Source organism: Neopelma chrysocephalum, unplaced genomic scaffold, assembly GCF_003984885.1.
Source record: "Neopelma chrysocephalum unplaced genomic scaffold, ASM398488v2 Primary Assembly neopelma1_154, whole genome shotgun sequence".
In the NCBI taxonomy this organism is placed as follows: domain Eukaryota; kingdom Metazoa; phylum Chordata; class Aves; order Passeriformes; family Pipridae; genus Neopelma; species Neopelma chrysocephalum.
The window spans coordinates 38,711-64,102 of record NW_020897816.1 but is presented as its reverse complement, the minus strand read 5'-3'; the positions used below and the strand labels follow the sequence as shown (position 1 = coordinate 64,102).

Sequence of the window (25,392 nt, the reverse complement as noted above, 5' to 3'; positions counted from 1 at the left end):
TGCTTCCTCAGCACCGTCCAGGGGATGGAGGCACCCTGGCACAGGGCGGGTGATGCCACTGGGGTGCTCCTTCACCCCCTGGGTGCTGTGGCCTCCGAGAGGCACCCGAGGGCCCCATGAACTCCGGCCAGGGCCGTGTGTCCCAGCCCCGGGAGGTGGCAGCCAGGTGGCACTGTGGAAACGCTGGAGCGGGCATCGCCCGATGGCACTGGGGACAGTGGCCAGAGCCAGAGCTGGCACCCGGCAGCACTGAACTGGCGGGAAGCATCACTCCAGGGCTCTGCCTGCGCCCCCTGTGCCCAAGGGTGCTGTCACTGCCCCTCAGCCAAGCCCACCCAAGTCCCCTATCACCTGCAGCAGGAACCACTCGGTTCCTGCTTGGACATGGAAGCAGCTGTGAGCGCATTGGGGGATCCTGGGGGGCTTCTCTGCCCTAAATGGGCATCAGGGTCACCCCATTCTGGCCCCGCAGCGGAGTAAAGGTCCCATCCAGCAGCAGTGCTGAGCACACACAAACTCGTGACTGCAGGACAGGAGCCAGGTTTCCTGCTGTGCTTCCTCAGCAATGCCTTTCCCCTTTTTGTTGTTTTCTCCTCCTTTCTGGGAGCTTTAAGGGCAAATCTCAGTCGCTTACGGCAGCGGCTGAGAATCGCCAAGGAGGGGAAGGAGACTCCAGGTTTTGGATCAGAGGTGCCCAGGTAAATCACAAACAACATCACCAGGGACAGGTCCTGCTCTGGAGTGCGGTGAGGAACCTGGCTGGGTTGGACAGGAGAGCAAACCCACTGCAGCCCTAACGCTGAGCCGGGGGATGGAGCACACGCCCCACACCGACATCCAGCCACGCTCATTCCCCCCTGGACTTTCCCCCCTTGGCCAAACCCGCGGCATCACGCCCCGCTCGCAAACCGGCAGCAGAGGCAGCTGCAGACAGACAGACAGACAGACAGACAGCCCAGCAAGACGCATCCCTGGCCGCCGAGCGCACCCGCACGTGCCGGCGCACCCCTTTGTGCCGGCGCACCCCCGGCAAGCACGGGCAGGGCCCTGCCGGGGCGCGGGGCCCCGCTCCACCCTGCCCGCGGCGCCAGGAGCCCTGGGAAAGGAAAGCCAGAACAAAGATGACGTTTCTTCTGATCCGGGCTATTAAAAACAAGGTGGAACGAAGAAGGCAGGTCACAGCTCCCGACGCTGCCCAGCGCATCACGGGCTCCGCTGCCTCGACTCAAAGTCCTCCTCCCCCCCCTGCTGCTGCCGGTGAATCACCTGAGCGTGTGCGGGCAGAGCCGGTGATCCCTCGCCATGTGGGCCCCGGCGCCGAGCCCTGCCCCGCGTGCCGACGGCTCCTGGCACGGCGGGCACGTTCCCCACGTTAAACATTTCCCTCTGGCTTTCATCACCCCGAAGCGGCCGCGGTCCCGCTGGGAGGGACGGGGAAAAATCCGCAGGGTCCCATGTGGGCCCTCTTGGCGTCACCACCCTACTCCAGGGAAAAAAACTGGGACTGTGCAAGCTCTCGGAGAGCAATGCTCTCGTGGCCCTGGCAAACCAACCTCCCCACTGTGGGGTTTTGTGCAAATAGGGGTTTTGGCTCCGAGTACCCCATCCTTGCTCCCGATTTGCACAGGGAATAGTGGGAGCCTGAGCTGGGCTTCACCCTATTAACCAGAGCAGCCTCGTTCAGCCCAGAGCTTGGGGGGCTGTTCTGCACCAACTCCCCCTGGATCAGCACTGTGAGGGCAGCACAGATCAATATTTGCCTGCAAATCACTCACAGAGGAGCTGCCCACGCTGCCAAAGGTCGGCTGGACAGAGCAAAGACAGAGGAGAGGGAAGGGGCTGCAGGGAGGAACCTTGGACCCCACCCACCACCTTTAGTGGTAAAATCAGAACTCAGAGGAAACAGGGAAAGGAAGCTCTGATGATAAGAACAGAGATGTTCCCCTTTCCTGCAGACGTCTGGGCACCAAAATTAGAATAATATCTTTAAAAAAACCAAGACTTCCCTTCCCACAGCAGAGCTGCTGCCCTGGCTGGAGGTGAGGTGGGACATGGGACAGGACCCCCAGGACCACCTTGCTGTGGGATATGGAGGTGGAGGGCAGGGATAAGAGACAAGTCTGGAAGCAAACATCATTCCTGCCGGCTTTCATGCTGCAAAGGCAAACAGCTGAGCTGGGGCAAACAGCCACCTGCTTACAGCTTAATCATTCCCCAGCAGCAGAGCCAGGCATGAACTCCTGCTCCCAGGCTGGAGGGCAAATCCCCCAGCACACCAGCAGTCATGGGGTCTACAGGAATCTGACATCCCAACAGGGGCTATCCAAGGGGGCCAACTCCAATGAGATGGATGGAACCCACAGAAGAACACAGGGCCTCAAGACTCTCCAAAATCACCCAAAAGGAGACTGTTCCCTTCACAGCAGGAGCAGGGAGGCTCACCTGGCCCCCACAGCTCCTGCAGGAAGAGCAGTCAGCATCTCCAAGGCACCAGCAGGGAGCTCCAGCTTCCTTTCCTCGGCTGGGCTCACTTTTTGGTGGTCCAGATTCAGCACCTTTCCCAGGGAAATCCGTAGGCACCAGGACTTCCAGCCCTGCTGCTCCCCGTGCAGGTAGGGTGCCCACCCCTCCATGCATCCCCCAAAGTGACCACTGCTCCCTGTCTCCCACAACGTGGATCCCAGCAGATCCATGCACACGAGCCATGTGCATACAATGCCATCCTGGACACGCCTCATTCCAACCCTCTCCAACACTGTCCAGGCTTTTGATCCATCCCTTCAGCCCGAAAGTCACGCCGGAGAGGGGATGAGGGTGATCTCACCGCTTCTTTCCCAGCATTACAAACCCTCCTTCCATCCACCCTCCCCAAGGCTGCTGGGATTTTGCTGACGCAGCAGTTCAGGCATTATTTCATCCCCTTCCACTTCTCGGAAACCTCCCCTGGCTCGTCACCCCTGCGAGGACGCTGGCAGGGAGCCGTGTGGTGCTTGCTCATCGAATGATGCCACGAGGCTCACGGCCACGTAACCCCGGCCCTGGGAAAGCACCGAACTCCCCCGAGCTGGCATGAACTCAGTGCCATCGTCCTGCAAGGAGAGGGTAGAGGGAGCAGGAAACAAGCAGCAGCACCAGGGCACAGATAAAAGCTGCACATCCGGAGGCAGACGGCCAAGCAGCAAGAGCAGCTTGGAGCTGTCTTGGATGCACATGGAGCTGCTGGGTGAGAGGGATGAGGTGATACCGGAGCACAGGGATGCACAGGGAGAGGAACAGCAAAGGTTTCATGGCAGAGAACACCACGTCTTTCTGGGAGTGAGCAACGTCAGCTCTAGGCAGAGGAAGGCTCGCTCGCACGCCCACGTGCAAGAGGACACACACGTCTGCACACCTTCCCAGGGGCCTGTGCTGACACGGAGAGGTGGCATCTTTCCCAGGCCGGGGGAGGAGGAGGAAGGCGATGCCATCTCTGGGTCCCTCCCTGCCCCTCCGGCCACGGGGACAACGCCACACACCTCCACAGAGCCGCCGTCTCCGGGGCTGGGTAAACGCCCGCTCCGGAATTCCCAGCACACCCCGACAGCGGAGAGAAAAAGCCATGAAAAAAACCCCAAAACATAAAAAACGTCAGACAAAAAAACCCACCACAAGATTTGACGGAAGCCCCGGCAGAGCCCTGTGCCGGAGAGCACCCCAAGCCCTGGCTGAATCCAGCACCTGCTCCCGCTGCCCGCACAGGAGCTGAGCACCAGGAATCCTGGAAAAATCCCGAAAAAATAAAGTCCCAGGCCCCAGTCTCTCTTGGAGGAGCCAGACCCCACAGCTGAGCCCCAGGGAGAACTGCAGGGAGCCGGGTCGGAGCCGCAGCGGTTGGATCATCCCCGGCCGCTCAAGTCCAAGCTTTGCACTTCCCACAGCAGCGGCTTAGGGAGCAGGAAAGCCGGGGGGTGGAGGGATGGCCGGCATCAAAACTCCTTTTCTACCAGCTAACAAAAGACCCGGTGTCTCCGCAAAGAGGCTTGTTATTCCAACGCCAACCAAAGGCTGCTTGGCAGCGGGAGAAATAGGAAAACGTTAGGCTTAGTGGGAACTGGCTGGGCTTTGTTTGGGGGTGCTGTGTTTGCACAGGGTCCACACAACGGGGGTGTCAGGGCCAGGGGGGGTCAGGGTTGGGCTCCCCCCGACTGGGCTGCCTGGGTATGGCTGGGCTGGCAGCCCCCCAGTTCTGGTGCCCTCATCCTGCTCCTCACAAATAAAGCACAGAGGCAAAGGGAGGTCAGCCCAAAGTGCTGTTAGGAAGCTGTGTGCCCCCCCCATTTTCTGCCTTCAGCCCCCCCAGCTGTGCCCCAAAAAGCAGCTCAGGGTCACAAGGAACACAAGGACAGAGGCGGCGGAGCTGCCACCCTAGAACAGGAGATGTGCAAAGCCTCCTCTGAGAAATGGAGGTCAAAGAGAAGGAAGCAGTCGATTCCCTCCTCTTCCTCTGCAGATGGAGGGCAGGCAGCAACCTTGAGCCCTGATCTCATTAGATGTCCCAAACTAAGCAGTGTGAAACCTGATTAGCGCCGGGCGGGAGGCGGGCGAAGGAGCGGCAGCTCGCTCAGCCAGCCAGCACCAGCACCCTTCCACTGGACAGGGGTGGCCTGGGCAGCAGGGCACCCACAGCATCCTCCCCACAGCACCCAGGATCTCATCCCGGTCCTTCCATGGGCTCAACCAGGGTCATGGCTCGTGGCTGTGCCGTGCCCTGAAGTGATGTTTCATCCTGGCTGCTGCCGCCAGCTCCTGGCCGGTCGGCCTTGGCATGCAGCAGCAGCAGAGAGAAACACAGGATTAAAAAAAAAGGGGGAGGCAGGAGCCTGAAACTTCTGTTCCCTAGAGACCTGCTCTCCCGCAGAGAACCTTAATCCCCATTAAAAAGCAAATGAAATAATCCAGTTGCTAACATTGCTCTGCCCTCTTCGTTCAAGCCCCAGATCTGCTGGACCCCACCAGCCTGGCCCAAGCCCAGCAGATTCCCTCAGCAGGGCTGAGCTGGACCTTTCCAGGCCTAAAACCACAAGGCTGTGGTGGGAAAGCTGTAAACCAACAGGGACCCTCAGTTAGGGCACGGCCTGCGAGTCCCCGCAGCTGGCAGTGATGCCCAGGGGACACCTCACCAGGAGGTTGTGCCAGAGCAGCACCATCATCCCATTCCCAGGAGCGACCAGCCCCATCCTCCTCATGCAGAGGGAGACAAGGCTGCAAGAGCCACGTGCCAGAGGAACCAAAACTCACCAGGGCCTCCACCCGCGGCGGCCGGGGCAGATGGTGGCCCTGGATCTCTTATCACACCCGGCCACCTTGGGTGGCCCCAGCCTGGGCTGCTCCTCAGGGAAGCCACCACATGATGGGACGAAAGCAAACAGCGACGGCGGCACAGGGGGATGAGCTGTGGTGCCGCTCCAGCACTGGCACCGTGGCACACACCGGGGCAGGAGGCTGCTCCTGACTCCTGCTCCATTAATCCCCCACATCCCTCCGGCAGCAGGGCCGGCACGTAACACCCAAACCCCTCTCTTTTAACAGCAGAAACTCAGCGGGGCCAAGAAACTCGTCACCGCGGGCATGTGCACGATGGTGAGGCAGCAGGAACGAGCACGGACCCACTCATGGCTGCCTGGGCACAAGGAAAATCTGAACCCGATTCCCCTGGGGAAAGCACGTGGCAGCGACAAGGTCAGATGGAGCCAGATTAGCTGGCATGCACCGAGAGGGCCGAGGAGATGCCGGGTTTGAGCCAGCTGCCAAGTAAACAACAAACTCCTCAGAAAGTGAAACCAGCCCGTCCTCATGCCCCTGGTAAAATTAACCCAGCAATAAATTTGTAATCAAATGGGTTTCCTGAGCCGAGCCCAAAGGATCTGGTCACCCCAGGGGCCGTGACAGATGCTGCCCCGGGAAACTCAAGATGGAAACTGTGTGGAAAGTCCAGGTGACCCCGCACCCACTGGGGCAGGGTCCCTCATGGAGCAGCATCTTTTGTCCCCGGCACAGAGGCAGGGATCTGGCAGGGCCCCCCAGCCCCATCCCAGCTGGGCGGGCTGGGGGCACTGGGATGCTCTCCAAGCCTTTGGGAGGAGATGGATGCTGGCACAGTGCCGGGGGTCAGGGGCCTGGACTTACATACACGAGCATTTACATATGAAACACTCCCAGCTCCAATATCCGCTGCTGCCTCCACCTCCCTGGGGAGATGAATAGAGATGAGGGGGGAGAAGGGAAAAGAAACCTCTCCAGCAATAAAACCTTGTTTTCCTCCAGCTCTGGCCAGCCCAGCAGCTCAAGGGCAGGCTGGGCCAACTGTTTTCAGCACTAAGAGCACACTTAGATCCGTGGCAAATGCCAAACGGCAACAGCAAGATGCATGGCACAGTGTTTCCATGCCAGCGGGCACCACAGAGCCAACCATCACTGCCTGCAAAGGGAAGGGCATCCCTTCTGTGCTTGGATGTGTGGGGAAACCCCCCAGCAGCATGAAAGGGGTGGTTGTGCCCACTCAAAGAGCTGCTTGGCCTCCTCCAAGCGTAGAATCCCAGACTGGTTTGGTTGGAAGGGACCTTAAAGCCCATCCAGTCCCACCCCCTGCCCTGAGCAGGGCCACCTTCCACTACAGCAGGTTGCTCCAAGCCCCGTCCAGCCTGGCTTTGAACACTTCCAGCCCCTGCCCCTTCCCTGCCCACAATGTGCTTTTTCCTCCATCTCCCTGCCTGCTCCACTTCCTGAATTAAAGCCACACAGGCCTGTGGTAAACAGAGCTGGTGACAGACAAAGTCGGCATCGCTCAGTTTGCAGGCAGCCAAACAGACCAAAACCCGAAGATTGGGCTTCCTGGGGACTTGCCACCCAGGTTTTCATGCTCCCATTACAGGCTCGCAGGAGTGGAAAGTGCCACAAGCAATGGGATGTGGGAGCCAGCGCGGGAGCCAGCGCTCCCGGCAGGGCTCTGGGCAGCACCTGGAGAGGGGAATGCTGCCAGATCAGCTCCTGCAACCAGTCACCTTGTAAACGCGATTAATAATGTCGTGCTGGCTCCCCGCACCTCGCTCTCGCAGGCAGGAGGGGAATTTGCTGAGCTGCAGCTGGAAACGGGGCTGGAAAGCCCCGTGTGAGAGGTTCAGCAGCAGCCCCGAAACACAGAGAGGGGGGTCACTGGCACCCAAACCCAGCACCCATCCCTGCTCTGGCTGCCAAGGGGCTGCAGATGGGGAGGATGGAGCCGGTCACCACCCCCCGGCACATGGCGACTCAGGGCTCCTTTTACATTGATTCCCAGTGCCAGCTGCAGCGAGGCTCAGGAAAAATTTATGATGGACACCACGGCAGCATAAGAAAGTGAATTATATTCCTCCCAGACGCGATAACTCAGGGCAGCTGTCAGCCACAGAGCTGTGGGATTAACCCTTCGCGGGAGGGTGGGGAGGCTGCCAGCCCGCCGGTGACAACTCCCTTGGCTCCCTGCTAAATTAAACATGGAATTGATTCACCTTTGTTATACAATGGGATCAGCTGGTAAAGCCCAGCCGGGCTGAGGCCACGCTGTAAAAAGGGGAGAGTCAATGAGAGTGTTGTTGGATGACAGGCGATGGCATTCCAGGTGCCTTCTTGTTTTCCGCTCTGCCTTCCTTCTGAGCAGGAGAATCCCCAGAGCTGTCTGCAGCGGGGTGAGGTTGGCTGGGAATTCCGGAGGGAAAAAAGCTCCTCTAACAGCAGGGAGGGATAAAAATAAAGGAAGAAGGGGGAGAAAAAGCAAGGGAAGCATTCCCAGAGCGCCAGGTAAACTGAGCTGCTCTCCCGCAGCCCGGGCTCGCTGCCTGCAGCAGCGGGACAACGGCCGCCTGCCTCCAGCCACCTGCCAGGGGCCAGCCCCGCAGGATCCGGTGTCCCAGCCAGCTCTCCAGGGACAGCCTGCGAGGCAGGAGAGGACAAAGCCCTGGGAAAGAGTTTTAGAAAGAAGGGAAGGGGGAAAACAGCAATCTGCACCCCGGTGCTGCTGTGCACCCGCAGCCAGTGGGATCCACGCAGCAAAAACACCCTCACCAAAGCCGGATCAGCCCCCACCCCGTGGGAACAGCAGCCAGCTCCTCTCCCTTTAGCAGGAATTTGAGCTCAATTTCTTTTCCAGTTGGTATTTGCAAAGCAGCTTCCCCAGCCTCCCTGCACTGCTCCCAGGGCTGGGTCAGCCGCTGCCCCAGCGCTCGCTCTGTGCCCGGACCACAGCGCTCCAAATCCAAATAAAAGACAAAAGAGGGAAGTGAAGCGGAGCCATGGAAGGCACCACCCCTGCCGCCTGGGAGCTCCACAGGGAGCCAGCGACTCCTGGACATCCCCGGGAGTGCTCGATTCACCACGATCAGCGATCGATGGCAGATGGTCGGGCTCAGCCGGAGCCCTCGGAAGACGCGACGCCGGAGCGGCTCAGCCTCTCCCCGTGCTGCACATCCACACCACGGAGGGTGAGAAATACCTCTCAGGGTGCCGAGTCCACCCAGGAACTTCTTGTACTTCTCCAAGTTCATTTTCCAGCCGAACCCACCCCTCTCCTCAGCTGGGTGGCATCAGGGTGGCCCACGAGCTCCAGCCGCCGTCTCCAGCTCGGCATTCCCGCTGGAGTCCTCGCCCATCGCCCTTTGACCACTGGCAGTGTTTCCTTATTAGATGAACCACATGAAAACCTCCCATGGCTCGAGGCCACCCCCCTTTTGCAAATGAGCCCAGCAAGTGCCCCGCACCATCAGGGCCCCCCGGCATCCCTTACCCCACCCCTCCACGCCAGATTTCAGGGATTGTATGTCCTGGGGGATATATTTCCAGCAAGGAGTATGTTTGAGGGAACTGGGAAGGCAAGGGAAGGGAAAAAAAACACCAGGCTTCAAGATGGGAAGGCAGAACACCGGGAAAACACAGTCAGTGGGCAGAGCACGGTGTCCCCATCCTGTGGGAAAAGCCACCCTGGTGACTCTGACACCAGCCCATCAGCCTGGGAGAAGCCACCAGAAAAAGTGTCAAAGTGTTGGAAAAATGAGCCAGGTGACACCCATGAGCAGATGGGAGGCAGATCCCTCCTGTCTTTGCCCCCTGACATTTGCCACATGCTCACCCTGCACTGGCAGCACGGTGCTTACAAAGCTGAAAAGGAGATTTACTGGTTTTAAAGGAATTTTTGGCAGCAGCAACCAGCCCAGAGGGGGATCCAAGCACCTGCCCTGCTCACTGTTGCCCTTCAGCAGGACTGTTGTCCACCAGGACTTCTCTCAAATCAAATCATTTATAATAACAATAATAGCATCAGAGGTGTTGAAATGAGCTGTCATGGAGGTAGATCCTGCTCTCCCTGTATCCGGAAAGATCCCAGCAGATTGAGCAAGACCCACCACACGGTGCAGGATCTGCCTCCCTGGGCTCCGGCACCTCCCGGCAGAGCCACCCTGTCACACCTGCATGAGCTTTGAGCTTTGCCAGGGGAAGAAGGGAGAGAAAACAGAACAAGGATGTGCTGCAGGAGCCAAATCTCCTGCCAGAAACCAAAGGTGGAAGCTCCCTGTGTCCCAGAGGGGGGAGGAAATTCCCTTTATCCATGAGCGCATGAATACCCCAGCTCTTTCACCCTGTGTTGGGGTACATCCCAAAGCAAGCAGCATCCCACGACAACGCCCCACATTATCCACAAAAATATTAATAAAGCCAAAACACTCATGGAAGCAGCCCTGTGTCCTCCTTCTCCACAGCTCCACGGACAGACAGACACCCCTCCAGGGGCTGACTCACACTGGGGGTGTTGCTTTCCGTTGTGAGCGGAGCAAACCCAGCAGGCCAGTTGCCGCTTGTGCCCCTGACAGCTGTCTGCCTGGGAACCAGGGAACCAAAAATCCCTCTGGGAGCTCCAAGGGGGAAAGGGGGGCAGGTGCTGAGGTGCCTCCCCCGCACTCTGATTACACCAGAAACCCCTGCACCGCCCTTATCCATCGCTGGGCTCCGGTGGGATGGAGGTGACACCTGGAGACGGCACTGCCTTAAGAGGGGGGCTGTGCGAGCCCTGTGGGCTCGTCATTGCAGCAAGGAGCTGATCAAATAGCCAGTGAGTGGCCACATGAGCAGCCCGGATTCAGGGCTGGAGCTGGAGGTGCCTGGCTGGCAGCCCTGCTGCATCCCTGGCATGGTGGGGCCGCTCCCACAGACAGCCCCCCGCGCCCGTCGGCAGCACCGGGAGCAGAATAAAGTTGTTGCGAGAAGCCAAGTTGTCACCACTAAAAATAGCACAATGGAATTTTCCTCTAAGAACAAAAAAAGAAAAAGGAAAGAAACCCTGCTTCTTGCTGACAAAGGGGGCTGTGAGAAGGAAGGGAGGGACAGCCCCACGGAGGGGGCATGGGGGGATATCGTCTCCTTCCCCTCCCACACCCCCAAACAGGCACAGAGGGAGAGCTGAGCCCATCACAGGGAACAGCAGCACTGTCAACATCCCACCTGAATTATCCCCATCCTCCCCTTCCCAGCAAAGGGGACAGACCAGACACCACCAGGATGGGCAAGCCGGCAGCTGCTCCAAAATTACAACGGTGGGAGGGAGATGCAGCTGCCCAGAATTGGCCCCTCCAGCACCACAGCTCTCCCCCAGCACCCACCGTGGCTCTGCACCCCCAGGGTGAGCAGGGTAACCCCACACTTGTGGGGGGGTCAGTGCCTCCCTCCTGCTTTGCTCCCTAATGGATCCAACACGGATGCAAGCCAGCAGAGTGGGAAGGCAGCCGGAACCCACCAGTCCCCCCAAATCCTATGGTGATGGGGAGAGAGGCACTTCCCTCCTCCCATCCCGAGGGGGTTAATGGGAAGCAGGTCTGACGCCACCAAACCCTATCCACAGGCACCCCAGCTCCCTCCATCCACAAGCATCCTGGCTCCCTCTCCCCGCCGGGAACGCCAGGAATTCCTGGAGGAGGGAGAATCTTCCAGCTGGCTCGATCAGCACAGTGAGACTGGGGGGAGAGTGAGGGGAGCCCCCAGCTCCCACCATGGCCACCACGCAGCCAGCCTGCTGAGGAATCCCAGCATCTCCCAGCCCGGCAACTGCCCTCCACAGCAGGAACGAGAAGCATCCCAAACAGCCGGAGAGAGGATGAAATATCTCCACAGGCAGCGTCTGGAGCCGCCTGCAATGAAATCATGGCTGTCCCCTCCAGCCTCATCCCAGGGCACTGCCCCCCCAGTGTGCAGCTGGGGGGCTCCACTGCCCTTCCCCACCATCACCAGCAGTGGGGCAGGGGCTGTTCCAGCCATTCCAAGGACGTTGGCGGAGCCAGGGGAGGGAGGTTTGATCCAGGGTGCGTTTATTTAGGGGCAGCCTCACCAGCACGGCTGCACCAGCACCGCCCCGGCGAGCCCCCAGCAGGGTCACGGTGATGGCCACGGACACACCAGCTGTCCCCAACATCACTGTAGCAATCCTAGTGTCAACTGAACATTCCCGAAGCAGGGAGGTGGTGTAGGGGCATTAATTAACGCTCATTAGCTGGCAGGGGACTGCTGGGCTGGGGAGACTGCCCGGCCCTGCTCCACATGGGAAGGAGTCGTTCCAACAGGACAGTTTCACCGGTAGGGCTCTTGTAGCAAAACTGCCCAAGGTCAACACGAATCTCTCTGCCACGGGAGCCCTTGTATACAGTTTCCTGCAGGGAAAAATAAGCTGCTGGCAAAAGCATTTCTGAAAGGCCACAACGGACCCAAATAACGATTAATAAAAACCAAGACAAGTTACACCCTGATCCGACACAACCAGAAGTCAGCACAAACATCCCACCGGGATCAAGGCACTGCAGGAGCTGGGCAGTGGGTTGGGAGGCAGCAAAGGCAGAGAAAGGACTTAGGAGCAGGATGGGGCAGAGCTGGTTTCAATCCCAACTGTGCCAGGATCATGCCCTTGACTTGGGCAGGGGTCCCAGCAGAGCTCAAGGTGGGCAAAAGCAGAGTCTGGGAGAGAATACAACCCACGCAGGTGCTGTAGGGATGCAAAACAGAGCACTCATCACCTGTGGGAGGCTGGAAAAGCTTCCCCAGCATCATTAAAGAATGCTGGATGCGAGCAGAGTGAGGGCAGGGAGGGCAGGCGGCTGCCGGCACGCTCGGACTCGCTGGAGGGAAACAGGGCTCAACAGGAAATGAAAAATGGAAATGCAGCATGTCACGCACAGGAAAACAACAAAATAAATATGATTGTGGCCTCGCAGCGCCCAGGGCTCACTGGCCCAGATCGCTGATAAACAGGGGAGTGACAAAGGGACACTCCTGGCACTGCAAGGATGTGGCTGCAGGGACCAGGCACAAGCACAAGACCTGCAGCCAGACCTGTCTCATCTCTGCTGGCACCCAGAGACCCAGGATCCCATCTGCACTGTCAGAGCCTGCTCATGGCTCTGCTCTAATGGGGCAAGAGGGAGCCTCAGCTCATCCTGCTGGGATCAGTGTCCCACTTATCAGCCAAAATCTCCCAAACCACCTCAACCAACAGCCCTCCCCACTCCCCCACCTTCCAGGAATTTCTGGGCTTATCTGACCTAGAAGCAGGACACACATCTCAGATCACATCCCAGGACTCACTTTACCATGTCCACGGCCAAACACACACCAAATCTGATCACTCAGCCTCCCGCCCCACCATGCATTTCAGTGGGAAGCTGATGCTGGAGGATCCCCCTCCCCGGCCCCCAAGCCGGGTGGGATCCATCCAGACGTGAGCTTGGAAATGAAACTTCCCAGCTTATTAACACACAAGCATCCTCCGTGCTTTGCAGACGCTGCCGTGCAGGGAACTTCCTTGGCAGTTTCCCTTTCCAAGCTGGAGGCTGTTTGAACACCCCCAAACCCAGCTCAGTTCCCTCCCCAGATAGGGCAGTGCTGAGAGGTTAAGTCTGGAGCTTCCAGCAAGCCTTGAGAAAGAGTGTCTGGAAGGAGAAGGGGGAGCTCGAGGCCAGCATCCAGCAGGGATGCTGCAGGTCTGGCTGCTCAGGATGGAGGATGGGGATGCCCAGGTAGGGGATCCCACTACCAGGAAGCTGCTCTGCTCCCTGTGCTGGGGAGAACATCACCCTGCCTCCACCACCTCCCAGCACCGGCTCTGCTGGTTCCCACCCCACCCGCAGACTCCGATGGGATGGGAAAGGTGTGAGCAATCAGTCAGGGGTGCGAAGAGGAGCCGGTTTGAAGGTCCTGCCCACGGCCCTGGGAAGGTTCCCTCTGCGCCGCCGTGCCGGGGGGCACATCACGGGTGACGGCCACCACCAGCCCCACAAATTAGTGCTCCCACCGTGTCCCTGCTCCTGGCCCCATCCCAGGTGTGCCAGCACACCAACCACTGCACTGCCTCGCCCCAGGGGCAGCGATTGCCTCATCTGCCTGGAAAACTCAGCTGGCTGTTGCTAGGATCCGTCCACAGCACACGGAGCTTCCAGGGCAGCAACGCCCTGGGGACGGCTGAGCCACAGAGAGAGGTGAGAAGGGCTGGATTATTTGAGCTCAGGGAGTGGGGTCCCTTCCAGGGCTTCACTGTCTGAGCAGAGCCCCAGGGGGGCTGCTCTGCTTCCCAGCTGCTCCAAGCATCTTCCCGCTGCCCCACACCTGTCCTGGCCCTCCTGCTCCAGATCCTGCACTGCCCCGTGCAGGTACCAGGCCAAGTCTGTGGCACCACGGAGGACTCACAGCCCCTCTGTGCAGGAGGATGGAGCTTTATCCAGAGATCCCAGCACACCCACCCCAAGCTCCAGCACAGCTTCTCCCTACACCTCCCTTCCAGCAACTGGGAACTGCAGTGCCCTGCTGCTTCCACAGCTGAATTTATCCATTTTAGACGCATGAAAAGAGCACTTATCACCCAGGGTGTTCAAACACTGGTGTTAAGGCACTTCAAATTTAAATAAAACCTCTTGTTTTACTTCCCTCTGGGAGGTTTCTTGCCACTGGCATCAGCCACGGTATGTCCAGAGCAGTCTAAACTTAGCTGACACAAGCGAGACGAGCCTGGAAAGGGGGTTGGCTGGAAACCAGCAGACGGAGGTCAAAGACTCCGGTCTCACCCCGAAGCATGAGCCGGGAAGGAAAAGGCTCCGACGGGAATGCGTGCAGGCTGTGCTGAGAAGAGCAGGGAGAGAACAGCCCTTTCCAGAGGCTCGGCGGCGAGCTGGCTGCTGCAACGAGATCAAAGCCTTCCGGCACGGCCCCGCACACCAGCGGGTCACTGGTGTCTGTGCCGGCGAGGTACCGCAGATGCGGCCACCTCGGACGGGCACCCACCACCCCACCTCCCCAGGGGGTTTTCTCTCTGGCCCAGGAGCGCAGGGAAACGAGGGGAAGCAGCCAACAGCCCCGGGACCTGCGAGCTGGGCTCAGCCACGGTTCTGGTTCATTAGCAGGGCACCAGGACAAGGAGGGCAGTCGCTTCCGTTGATTCGTGGCGGGCACGCCGGCGGGAATGGGGGGAGGCACGCGCCTCCCCGCCGGGCAATCCCAGCCCGGGAGGCACCGCCGTGCCTTGGGAGGGTGATGACTCCACTGCGAAGGCAGCGGAGAGCCGGCCGGGCGAGGTGGGGTGGGTCCTGCCACCTGAGAAACCACCAACTCCGTTTCCCCGTTGGCCAAAACAAGCACGAGCAAAACATCTTCCACCAGGTGCTCGGGCTCCACCTCGGACACCCGGGGCTGCCCAAGGCTCCTGTCACCTCCTGGAGCTTTCCCTTTGCCTCTGGTCCCCCCCCCCAGGACCAGGGAAGCCAACTACTTCCATGCACCTCCCCCCCAAAATTATCCCACTCAATGATGGGAAGTCTGATGGCTTCCAGCCCAGCTTCCCCCTGTGCTTGCTCAAGCCAGGGACTCTCCACTCTGAAAGTGGCACTTGGCCAGCCCTCCTCCCGGGCCATGAAGAGGAAGAAGGGCTTCCTCTCCCCCAGTGAGGAGTCACTGTCATACCACCAGTCCCACCAGGGCTCTCACAGACCGCAAGGACCTCGTGCAGCCCACTCAGCACCACCCAGGAACGATGTTTATCCTTGTGGGATGAAATCCCAGCAACAGCCTTGCATCAGGAGGCAGCTGTGTGCTGGGAGAGCTGCTTAGCTCAAGGCACCCCCAAGACCCCAGCACTGGGGTCCAGACACCTCTAGTTGTATTTGTTACAGCAGAAGACAAGACACAAGTGGAAAAAAAAATTATGTTCTTCAGAGATGGGAATGGCCAGGACTGCCACCCACCACCAGGGAGGCTCCACTCCCAAGTGGAAATGAACCCTGGTTGATTTATACAAGGGTCCCCCACCTCTGCTGCCCACCCCAGGCTCTCCTCCTGGAAGGTTGTTACCTCCCTAACAGGAGCCAGGTGACTCACACAAGGTGACAAGCCACCCTGTGCTGTCCCAGTCCAAACACTCCAGGCCATGTGCTGGGCACCTCGGAGCTGGCAGAGACGGCGCCGGGGGTGGGAAAAAAGCTTCTCAGGCACCACAGCTACAGGTTCCTACCCCCAATCCCCAAAAAAGAGTTAATTATGAAAAAGAAAGGATTTCACCGGGATTGATTAGTTAATGTTTACAGAGCAGGGAAAGCATGACCTGAGCTCTCAGCAGCACTACCGCCACCCTTGAGCTGCCAAACGTCCCAGGGGCTGCTCAGAACAGGGGCCACAAGCTGGATCCTGCTTTCCAGAGCGATTGTCAGCACTCCCTGAAACACAAGGGGAAGTCCATGCCACGGGAATGGAAAGCAGCCTCAGCTGCTCAGCCCTGTGCCCATGGGAGGACAGAGCCAGGCCCAGACCCCTCTGCCTGGTGGTTCTGCCATGGTGGCAGCATCCAGAAGGGATCCACCATCACTCCCGCCGGCATCCGCGCTGCACGTCCCGGCACGCGCCGCAGCGCCGCAATCCAGCGATGAGGCAAGCGGGGCTGGAACCTGCCCCATGCCACGTCTCCCCCCCCAGTGCAGCCGCAGGAAACTGGGCCAGACTGGTGAAGGTCGTGGCGCTGGAGACCTTCCAGCTGCAGGTGTGGGGGGCTCTATTCCGGACAGGACAACCCGGAGGGCACCGTGCCCCCCAAGGATGCCGGCGGCTGAAGGAAGCCACGCTTCATCCTCCTCTCCTCCATCCCCAAATTCCCCACCTTTAGCCCCATCCCCTTGCTCAACCCACCCCCTCGGGACCAGGTGGGTGCCCCCGCAGCGCTGATGCAAACCTCCTCCCCCGGCACGGCCGGGAGCCCCCGGCGCCGCAGCGCTGCGGCACACACACCCCCGGCACCCCGCTGCAGAAGGTGGGTGTTCTCACAAAGAAAGAAATCACGGGGATCTGCCAGCTGGTTCACTCCTGCTCATCAGGGAAAGGCTGGATTTACAGCTCCACGTGCCGCTCCGAGACCCCTTCCCGTGCCATCGCCCTCCTTGCCTCCTGACCTGTCCTGGCTTGCTCAGCAGCAGAGGCCCCACTGCTCAGATTGGGGGTTTTAGGCTAATTTTTTTTTTTAGGAATGGAGTGGTGGTGTCTATTTGCCATCCCGCTTCCAGCAGGGCCAAGCGTCCTCCTTGCCCTCTGACAGTGTGAGCCAGTGCCAGCAGCGCCAGGTCCTGGATGTGACAGGTATGGAGTGGCCACCACGAGCTGGACACCAACACCACAGGTCTCCCCAGTCGGCACTCAGCAGTCACATTTCACTGAAAACTCTGCTTTTTTACAGGATTAAGAGGGGGAGGGGATGAGCCAGCGGAAAACTTGCTCTGGACAGGAAAAACCAAACTGTTTACGGGAGCTGCAGTGGGGGAAAACAGGGGAGAGACGACACATCCACCAACTCAGAGCCCAGCGACCCAAACTGGGGCTCCCACTCAGCCCTCCCAGCACAGGTGGGGAGCTGGGAAGGGATCAAAAGCAAAGGTGAGCTTTTTGGAGTACAAACACTCATTCTCCCTACACCACAAACACGCTCAAACAACACCCAGCAAGGGTATTTCCAAGCTATTACCAGCTTTCTACCATATCCCAGCACAAAAATTAGGTATTACCTAAAAAGAACTCCTCCTCAGAGGAGCCCAACTGCTCAGTGAAAGCACCGACAGCCAGAGCACAGGGCAGGCAAAGGGAGCCCAGGTGAAAGGGGTGATCCAGCTGGGCCAGCACATACAGGCACTGGAATTTCCATTTCTCTTTTGGAACAAAGCAAACCCGATGCAAACAGCGGCTCTTCCCGTGCCAGCGCTGGCACCCGCTGCACTGCTTCCTGCGTCTCCACGCTGAACCCAACTACATCAAAGCAGCTTTTTATTAATAAAAGTTTGTCAAGTACTTGGGATAAGCCCGAGTCACGTTCTCCAGCGCCTTTCCAGGGCGCCCGGAGAGGCTTTATCCCCTGCTCCATGAGGAAGCGGAGCGAGGCTGCGCATCTCTCCCACCTCTGGGAGGTTTGAGTGGCACCCCCTGAATCAAGGAGCCAGGGAATCCATTATTCCCCTCTCTCTGCAGGCAGAAAGGAAAAGGAAACAGGCGCCGCGAGCGCCTGGCTCCTCTGGGCTCGGCCATCCATCCGCATTTTAAAGAGACTTGGCTGCTAAACTTATAAAACGGAGCGCTGGGAGCCCTGTGGGGCTGAAATCTGGGCTCCAGGACAAGTCTAGCGCTGCAGCAGAGGAGGGGAGAAAAAAAATAATAATAACAAGCAGAAGAATGGGAACGCACACAACTCCCGGGGATGAGCCGCTGACATCAAAACTGCACACTCACTGCCGGTACCGGCACCGGCACAGCCGCCACCACACCGGCCTGGGGAGCACCTCAGCCCTTCCTCCCTGCCCAGCCGCGGCTCAGGGAGGGAGCCCGGCCCCGTGGGGACACCAGTGGGTCCCCACATACCTTGTGCCACCCCAGTGAGGGCGCAGGGATGGCAGATGTCCGAGCACCAAGGCGCGGTGGTGGGATGCTGGATGCTGGACACGGGGACCCCAAAAACTCTGGGAATCCCACACAGGGGATGCGGGAAGCTCACACGGGGATGCTGAGCCCCCCCCCCCCCCAGGCCGTTCCCCCAGGAACACCCAGACATCCCACACAGGGGACACGAGAGCCACTCACCCCTAGGGCACCGCACACAGGGATGCTGAGCCCACACAGGGGACACGGCACCCCAGGAACCCCACGCAGGGACACTGAGGATACAGACAGCCCACGCTGGAACCCCGGGCAGCCCACGCAGGGGACTCTCAGCCTTCGGGCATTGCACACAGGGGACACCTGGGGCACTCGGGTACCCCACGCTGCGGGACACTCGGACCCCGAGCACCCCACACCAGGGGGACACTCGGACCCCGGGTACCCCCATAACGGGGGGACACCCGGACCGTGGGGTACCCCCACAATTGGGGAGGACACTCAGACCCTGAGCTCCCCACGCTGGGGGGGGACACTCGGACCCCGGGGTACCCCCATACCGGGGAAACACTCAGACCCCGGGGTACCCCACGCAGGGGCTGCCGCTTTCCCCGAGGATGCTCCCCCCGAGCACCCCGCCCCGCCGAGCTCCCGGGGCCGCCCCCCGCGGGCACAGGCACAGCACCGTTCACGGACGGCACCGGCAGGGCGCCGGCTCATCCCCCGCGGGGGCCTCCCCCGGCCGCCCTGCAGGCCCCGCCGGTGCGCGGGTTACCTTTGTAACGCTCCAGCACGTCCTCGTAGGCCTGGACGAACTCCTTCTCCTGGGTGCGGTTGGCCGGGAGCAGCCCCGGCACGTAGCCGGCCATGGCGGCCCCTTTGTGCCCGCGCTGGGCGCAGCTGCCGGCGGCGCGGCCAGGGCCGGTCTGCGCCGGGGCCGCTTCCGCCGCCGCGCCCGGGCCCGCGGCCCCGCCCACCGCGGGGGACACGCCCACCCCCCGGGACACGCCCACAGGCACAGGACACGCCCGTTGAAGCGGCCACGCCCACACGGAGAGACACGCCCCCTCCGGGAGCGCTTATTTGCATGGGACACGCCCACCCCAGGCACGCCCACCCATAGGGGTACGCCTTGGACACGCCCCCCTGGACACGCCTGTAGGCGCGGACACGCCCACTCGGACACGCCCACTGGCGCTGGTCACACCCCCGACGCGATGGTCATTGCGTGCTCCGCCCCCCCGGGATAGGCCACGCCCCATCAATGGGCCACGCCCCCTGAGCCCGCCCTGGCCCCGCAGCGACCCCTGGTGGTGACAGCGGGGGGTGGCAGTGAGGGTGACACGGGGGTGACACTGGGGTGACACTGGGGGGGGACAGTGGGAGGGACACCGGGGGGGTGACACTGGGTGTTACACTGGGTGGGGGACGTTGGAAGGGACAGAGGGCGAGTGACGGTGGGAGTGACACTGGGGTGGCAGTGGGGGGTGACACTGAGGAGTGACACCGAGGGATGACAGTGGGGGTGACACGGGGGGGGGTGACATCAAGGGGGTAGACACAGTCCAGCAGGGCCATACGTGATGCCAGAGTGTCCTAGTGGCAAGTAGTGCCCCCAGCGCACCCCAGTGAGCCCAGGGCAGTTCATCCCAGTGTATCCCAGTGCATTCCTGTGAGCCCAGGGCAGTTCATCCCAGTGCAGCCCAGTGTATCCCAGTGCACTCCTGTGAGCCCAGATCACTGCAGCCCCGTGCGTCCCAGTGCACCCCAGCACCTCCCAGTGCCACAAGGGCATTGCCTCCCAGTGCACCCAGAGCACTCTCTGCAATCAAAACACTGCATCCCAGTGCATCCCAGTGCATCCCAGTGCATCCCAGTGCACCCAAGCGGGACAGCATCTGAGCTGCCCCCAGTCCCACTGTGTCCAGGATGAGGGTCCCACTCCCCATGTGCCCAAGGCTCTGCAACCCAACCTGCCACCAGCATGGGAGCAACTGGGGGGACTGGTGGGCCCGTGGGTGTCCCCCAGGCTGGGATCCTGGCTGGAGCTGGGTGGGAGCTGTGAGCAGGGAGAGCCAGGCCCCTTGTCGTCTTTTTTGGCCATCTCAAGATGCTGCTTTTTCACCCCGATGCGCCGTTCCCATGGCAACCGGAGGGCCCGGCTGGGTAACCATGGCAACGAGAAAAGCCCCATCCCGCTCAGGCAGACACCCTGTGTCTCCCCACCATCACCCAGAGACCCCCAAATCCCCCCGGGGGTGGGGGGTGGCTGCATCCACACTCCTCCAGGGGATGAAGAGGAAACACAGGCAGCACCATCATCATCCTCCTCCTCTTTCTCCTCCTCCTTGTCCTCCTGCAGCCTTTGGCCTTGGGTGGGGTTACACAAATAACCCTCCTCACCCCGGTTTTGGAGGCATCTCCCCCTCATCATGGTGCCTTAATTAGGAAAAGTAATTAATGTGACACTGAGCACCGGTGTCCAGCTACATCCCTGGCAGAGCCTCCACGGGGAGGAGGGTTTGAATCCCAGCGACCTCGTGGCAGGGTCTTTGTGCCCAGCAGTGCCAGAGCCAGGAAGGCATCCTGTGGCAGTGGAGCATCCTGCTGGGAATGGCCAGAGCATCCACTGGGAACGGCCACAGGGATGCAGCTCCTCCGGCTCTGCCCGTGGAGCCGCCCCGCACGGAGCCCTGCAGAGGTGCCTGCGCTCGCCACATCCCTCTGACCCAAAAACGCGTTCCCAGGGAAAGGGAAGTCTGTGCCCGCCAGCTGGCACTCAGCGGTTCCTCCCCGGGCAGTGGGAATGCTGCTCAGGGCCTGCCCTGGCCCCACTGCTGCTCCCAAGGCAGCGGAGAACAAGGGGGTTTGTTCCCGTGTCCCCGGGGATGAAGCACAGCTCCCTCCCTCAGCCAGCGCCGGCTCTGCCAGCGGCGCGGGTGACGCGCCCGGGTGACAAAGGACTCCCAGGAGTCTTTTCAAAGAGCCCTTGGAAAACCCCTGCGACGCCTCCTCCATCACCCCTGCCCGCTCACCCCCGGCCCCCCAGATCCCCCCGGCCCCTCCTGCCCCGGCACCACCCCAGCACCCCAACACAACACAATCAGCACCAAGTACGAACAGATTTAGGATGAAAGAGCCTGTTTTTCACCCTAAAAAACAGCCCCCGCCGCCCACTCTCACCCTCTGCCAAGTGCCTGGAGCAAGACAGCAAAGCGGGGCCAAGGGTCGGATTCTGACCCTCCACGTCCAGCTCCCTCCCTGCCTCTCCCCCACCACTGCCTTCCAAGGAGCTGCCAGTAAAGCAGGGAACAGCTCCAGAACTGCCTGGGGACACAGGCCAGCGTGTCCCAGCCCCCTCCACCACGGCACCAGCACCTCCAGCAAGGTCCTCACCGGTGCAACCCCTCCCTGGGCACGGCCGGGTCCTCCTTTTTTTGGCTCTGACGGCCAGAAGGGATGCAGAGACCACTAAGACCCCATGGACAGCGAGGAGGAAGAGCCCCCCAGGCCCATGTGTCCCCCCAAAACCCACTGAGGTGCCACGCTCCCCTGCCTATGGTGGGCACAGGATGGGGCTGCCCAGCCCCTCACGATGCCCAAGCTCTGCCCTCACCCCTGTGCCTGGTCCCCGGTGCCTCTTCCTGGGGATCCCAGGGAGCCAAGCCCCATCCCCCTCCCCAGGCACACCGAGAGAGGTGCCAGCTCCCCCAGGGCACATTCCACAGGCCCCGATCCCTGGATCCCTGGTCCCCAGCCCGGTCCCTGCGGTGGGAAGAGGCACTGGGGCGGCCGGCGCCCTGCAGACATTCCCGCTGAATAATGCAAGGATCTGAATCAATATTTCAGCTCATTTTCAAACTTGGTGACACAAAACTGTCTCGGAACTCTTTTTTTTTTCCCCCAGCTCAGCACTGTCTCGCTGCACCTCCAGAGTTATTTTTAATGGGGAATCTGCATGAGACCGAATTTTGTGACATCCCCCTGCCTTTAATCACGGGCTGGATCCAGTTGTCATCACAACAAGCACTCGGCATCCCGGGCAGAAAGGCAGCTGGGGAATGGCTGTGCCTTGGCAGGGCGCTCAGCACCCATCAGGATGGGGCTTTTGGGGCACAGAGGGGCCATGAGAGGTGACAGTCCAGCCCAGAAGTCTTAAAGGCCAGGCTGGATGGAGCTCTGAGCAACCTGGTCTAGTGAAATGTGTCCCTGCCCGTGGCAGGGGGGTTGGAATGAGGTGTCCTTTAAGGTCCCTTCCAACCCAGACCATTCCATGATTCTATGATGGGCACGTTGGGATTCTGGTACCCGGCCATCTCCCACCTGAGATTTGGGGCAGGGCCAGCCACACCCTGCACATTTGCTTCCCCCAGCCCCAGACGGTGCATTCTCGAGAACCATCATTTGAATCAACTGGTTCTTCCAGCCCCGAGACGCCCGGAGCCGGGATGGCACCCGAGCGGCACCACGGCACGGCTGGAGCCGCACGCACCCCTGTGCCATGGGGCAGGCAGGGAGGGAGCCCAGCAGCACCCCACGGCCACTCCTGACCTGGTGGCACCTGTCCCTGCTCCAGGTGCTGTCCCTGCTCCCCGCTGCTCCCAGCCTGAGCCCCCACAGGGTGCAGAGCCCAGCGCTGGGGCTGATTTGGCCGTGGGCTTGGGGCTGGCAGGGGCTGGCAGGGGCTGGCGGGGCAGAGCGGGCACCTCAGGAGTTGTCACCCTCATGGCCACCTCCACCAGCAAGATAAAAGCTGGGTCCTGGGTTTCCCTTGGAGCAACAGCCAGGAACAGCCCGGCCAGGGCTCAGCGGGGGCCCCTCAGCATGTCCCTGAATCCCGTTTGCTCTGGCAGGAGCAGATCAAAGGCGCCTGGAGTGCAGGGAGTTGTGGACAGACCCCGGCAGATGCAGATCAAAGCCCCTGATGGCTGTTTGGCCCCAGTGAAGAAGCAAATCCTGGCTCTGGTGCCTGGAGCCACCACCCTGAGCAAACTCCTCCGTCCTCCCTCCCCAACAGCCCTGGAGTGGAGTTCCCACTACCCCCCTCAACCAGCACTCGGAGAAGGAGCCATTGGCCACGGTGGGTCCATCCCTGTCTTTGTTTCTCCTTCCCATCCCCATTCCTTCCCCAGGGCTGTGACCTGGGCATCACGGCGGCGCAGCAGAAGGGGGACACACGAAGCAGTGACACAATGACCGCAGTGATGGGGCTGTCCATGGACACCACCAGGGCAAAGGAGCAGCCCCAGCAACATCACCTGGGTGGGAATCCCAAACCTCCCAGGGCAAATTCCTCCCTGGAGCGCAGCCAAGGGCATTGTTCTACCAAGGAGCCATTTAGTCCTTAATTAAGCATTCTAATGTCACCCAACCCACGAGCTGGAGGAGCCCAGTCATCCCTTAACCACAGTGCTGAGGGTATGAACTGCCCAGGGCGAGCCTGGAGAGGACAAAGCCTTGGCAGAACCAAGCCACCACCCTGGTCCTCACCCACCAAAAGCCACATCCATCCCTCCCTTCCCCATCCCATCCATCCCCAGTCTCCCTGGGGAGCAGCAGGGTACAGGGATGACCCCAAGACCATCTCAGCCACCGCGGGGGGAGCCCCATCTACCAGACCCCGAGGGGGATCCAGTGAACAACAGGGCACTGACTTACCTGCAACCCTGACAACAGCTCTCTCAGCCGGGTCCAGCACTGAGTCCTGGCTCTTCCTCTTCCTCTGCTCATGGAGGGGTAAATTCCAGGGCAAGGTGTCGCCGGGTGGGCAGGGGGAGAGGCTGCCCGAGCGCTCGCTGCGGTAGGAGCGCTCGCTCCGGCAGGACCGCTCGCTCCGGCACGACCTCTCACTGAGGGTCTCCTCGTCGGAAGACGACATGGCCCAGGGCACGGGCAGGAGGGCGGGCAGGACGTCCCCACGGGCAGCACCCTGCGGGAGGAGCAAACAGCTCGTGACACCGGGCCACCCGCGGGTCCCTCCCTGCCACAGGTGCTGGGGCTGATGGAGAAGGGACCATCCCACCGTGGACGTCCCTGCCCTCAGCCCCTGCCCAAACGTCCTCTTGGGCAGGTGAATCAGCCCTCCCAAAGCTCCTAAATGCTGCCTCAGTTTCCCCCTTGCTGGTCTGACAGCTGGGATTCCCAGGGATGGGGACAGTGGTGCGGCTGCCCCTCCACCAGCAAATCCCACACTGGTATCCCCAGCACCAGTTCACTCCCACAAAGCCAAGTCCAACCTTTTTGGGTTTGGTTTCTTTGTGCTCGGTGCAAGAAGAAGCGGCAGATCGGCACTGCCCTTTGTACCTGCAGGTTTTTCCCCTCTGAGAATGGGAATGGCTTTAAAAATCCTATTAATCATGGCAGGGAAAGATGGTAGGGCTTTCTGGAGCACGCCGGGAGTGAGCTGTGCCGCGTACACACGCTGGGCAAATAAGCACCTTGCGTGAGACATATTTAAAATAAATCTCATTGTGTCCTCTAGCACGACCAGGAAAAAATGCCTGAGACTCCTACAACCGATGTGCCGCGGCGCAGGAGCCGCCTCCATCGCGCCGAGCCTTTCCTTATTCCCATCATTTAATCAGCAAAACAGGAACAAAGAGACCCAAAAAAACACCGAAAGAAAAGGAGAAAGGATTCCATGAGTCATTCACCCCCCATTGAAAAGCTGCGAAAAAATGAATCGCGGCCCAAAACCGCGGCTCCCCCAGGCAGCCCCGGGGTCTCAGCCCGCGCCCTGTTTTTGGGGGACCCATACGTGTGGGGCTGGGGGGGGCCGTGAGGCCGGGGGGGGGTTCGGTGCCCGGGGAGAGGCAGAGCCGGGGGCTGCGGGGGCTGGACCCGGGGTTGCGGCGCGGGCGGGGGGGCAGCAGGTGCGGGAGGCAGCGGGGTGCGGGCACGGCTCTGCGGGGGCACACGGGGCCGGTCTGGCCCCCGCGGGTCCTGCTCCCCTCCGGTTCAACACCAACCCCCCCTCACGGCACCCTCCGGTGCCCGCAGCTCCAGCCCAGCCCGGGCGGCTGCTGCCCCCTTTTCCCGGTCCATTCCCATCCCCACCCGCCGCCCTTCCGCGCTCCATCCCCGCTCCATCCCTGCCTCCTGCCCTTGCCGCTCCATCCCCCGCTCCTCCCTGGCGCTTCCTCGCTCCATCCCCGCACCATCCCCGGCGCTTCCCCGCTCCATCCCCGGCCCATCCCCGCTCCATCCGCCGCCCTTCCTCGTTCCCTCCCTCCCGGGTGCGCACCCCCGCTCCCGCACCGCCGGCCCCGCTCACCCCCCGCGGGCGCTCCGGTACCGACTGGGCGCGGGCAGGACGCGGCGCTCCCGGTGCCGGCCCGGCCCCGTCGTGCGCTCCCGGTCCGGCCGCTCCCGGCCCCGCCGTGCGCTCCCGGTCCGGCCGCTCCCGGCCCCGCCGTGCGCTCCCGGTCCGGCCGCTCCCGGCCCCGCCGTGCGCTC

General features: G+C 61.1%; 1 protein-coding gene across 8 annotated transcripts in view; it reads right to left on the bottom strand.

The window, feature by feature from the left end:
- Positions 1-25,254, bottom strand: part of MACF1 (microtubule-actin crosslinking factor 1) — a 141,069-nt gene extending 115,815 nt beyond the window's left edge. For 4 of the 8 annotated variants that reach the window (XM_027701236.1, XM_027701238.1, XM_027701225.1 and 1 more), the window contains exons 1-2: positions 25,211-25,254; positions 23,596-23,866 (exon numbers count right to left, since the gene is read on the bottom strand). In XM_027701236.1, coding sequence (XP_027557037.1) covers positions 23,596-23,815 — 220 coding nt within the window. In that variant the 5' untranslated portion in view covers positions 23,816-23,866; positions 25,211-25,254. Of the gene's footprint in view, positions 1-8,506; positions 8,667-18,712; positions 18,845-23,595; positions 23,867-25,210 lie in introns of those variants that run through there. The other 4 variants (XM_027701235.1, XM_027701234.1, XM_027701230.1 and 1 more) reach the window with 3 other exon arrangements.
- Positions 25,255-25,392: the final 138 nt, after the last annotated feature.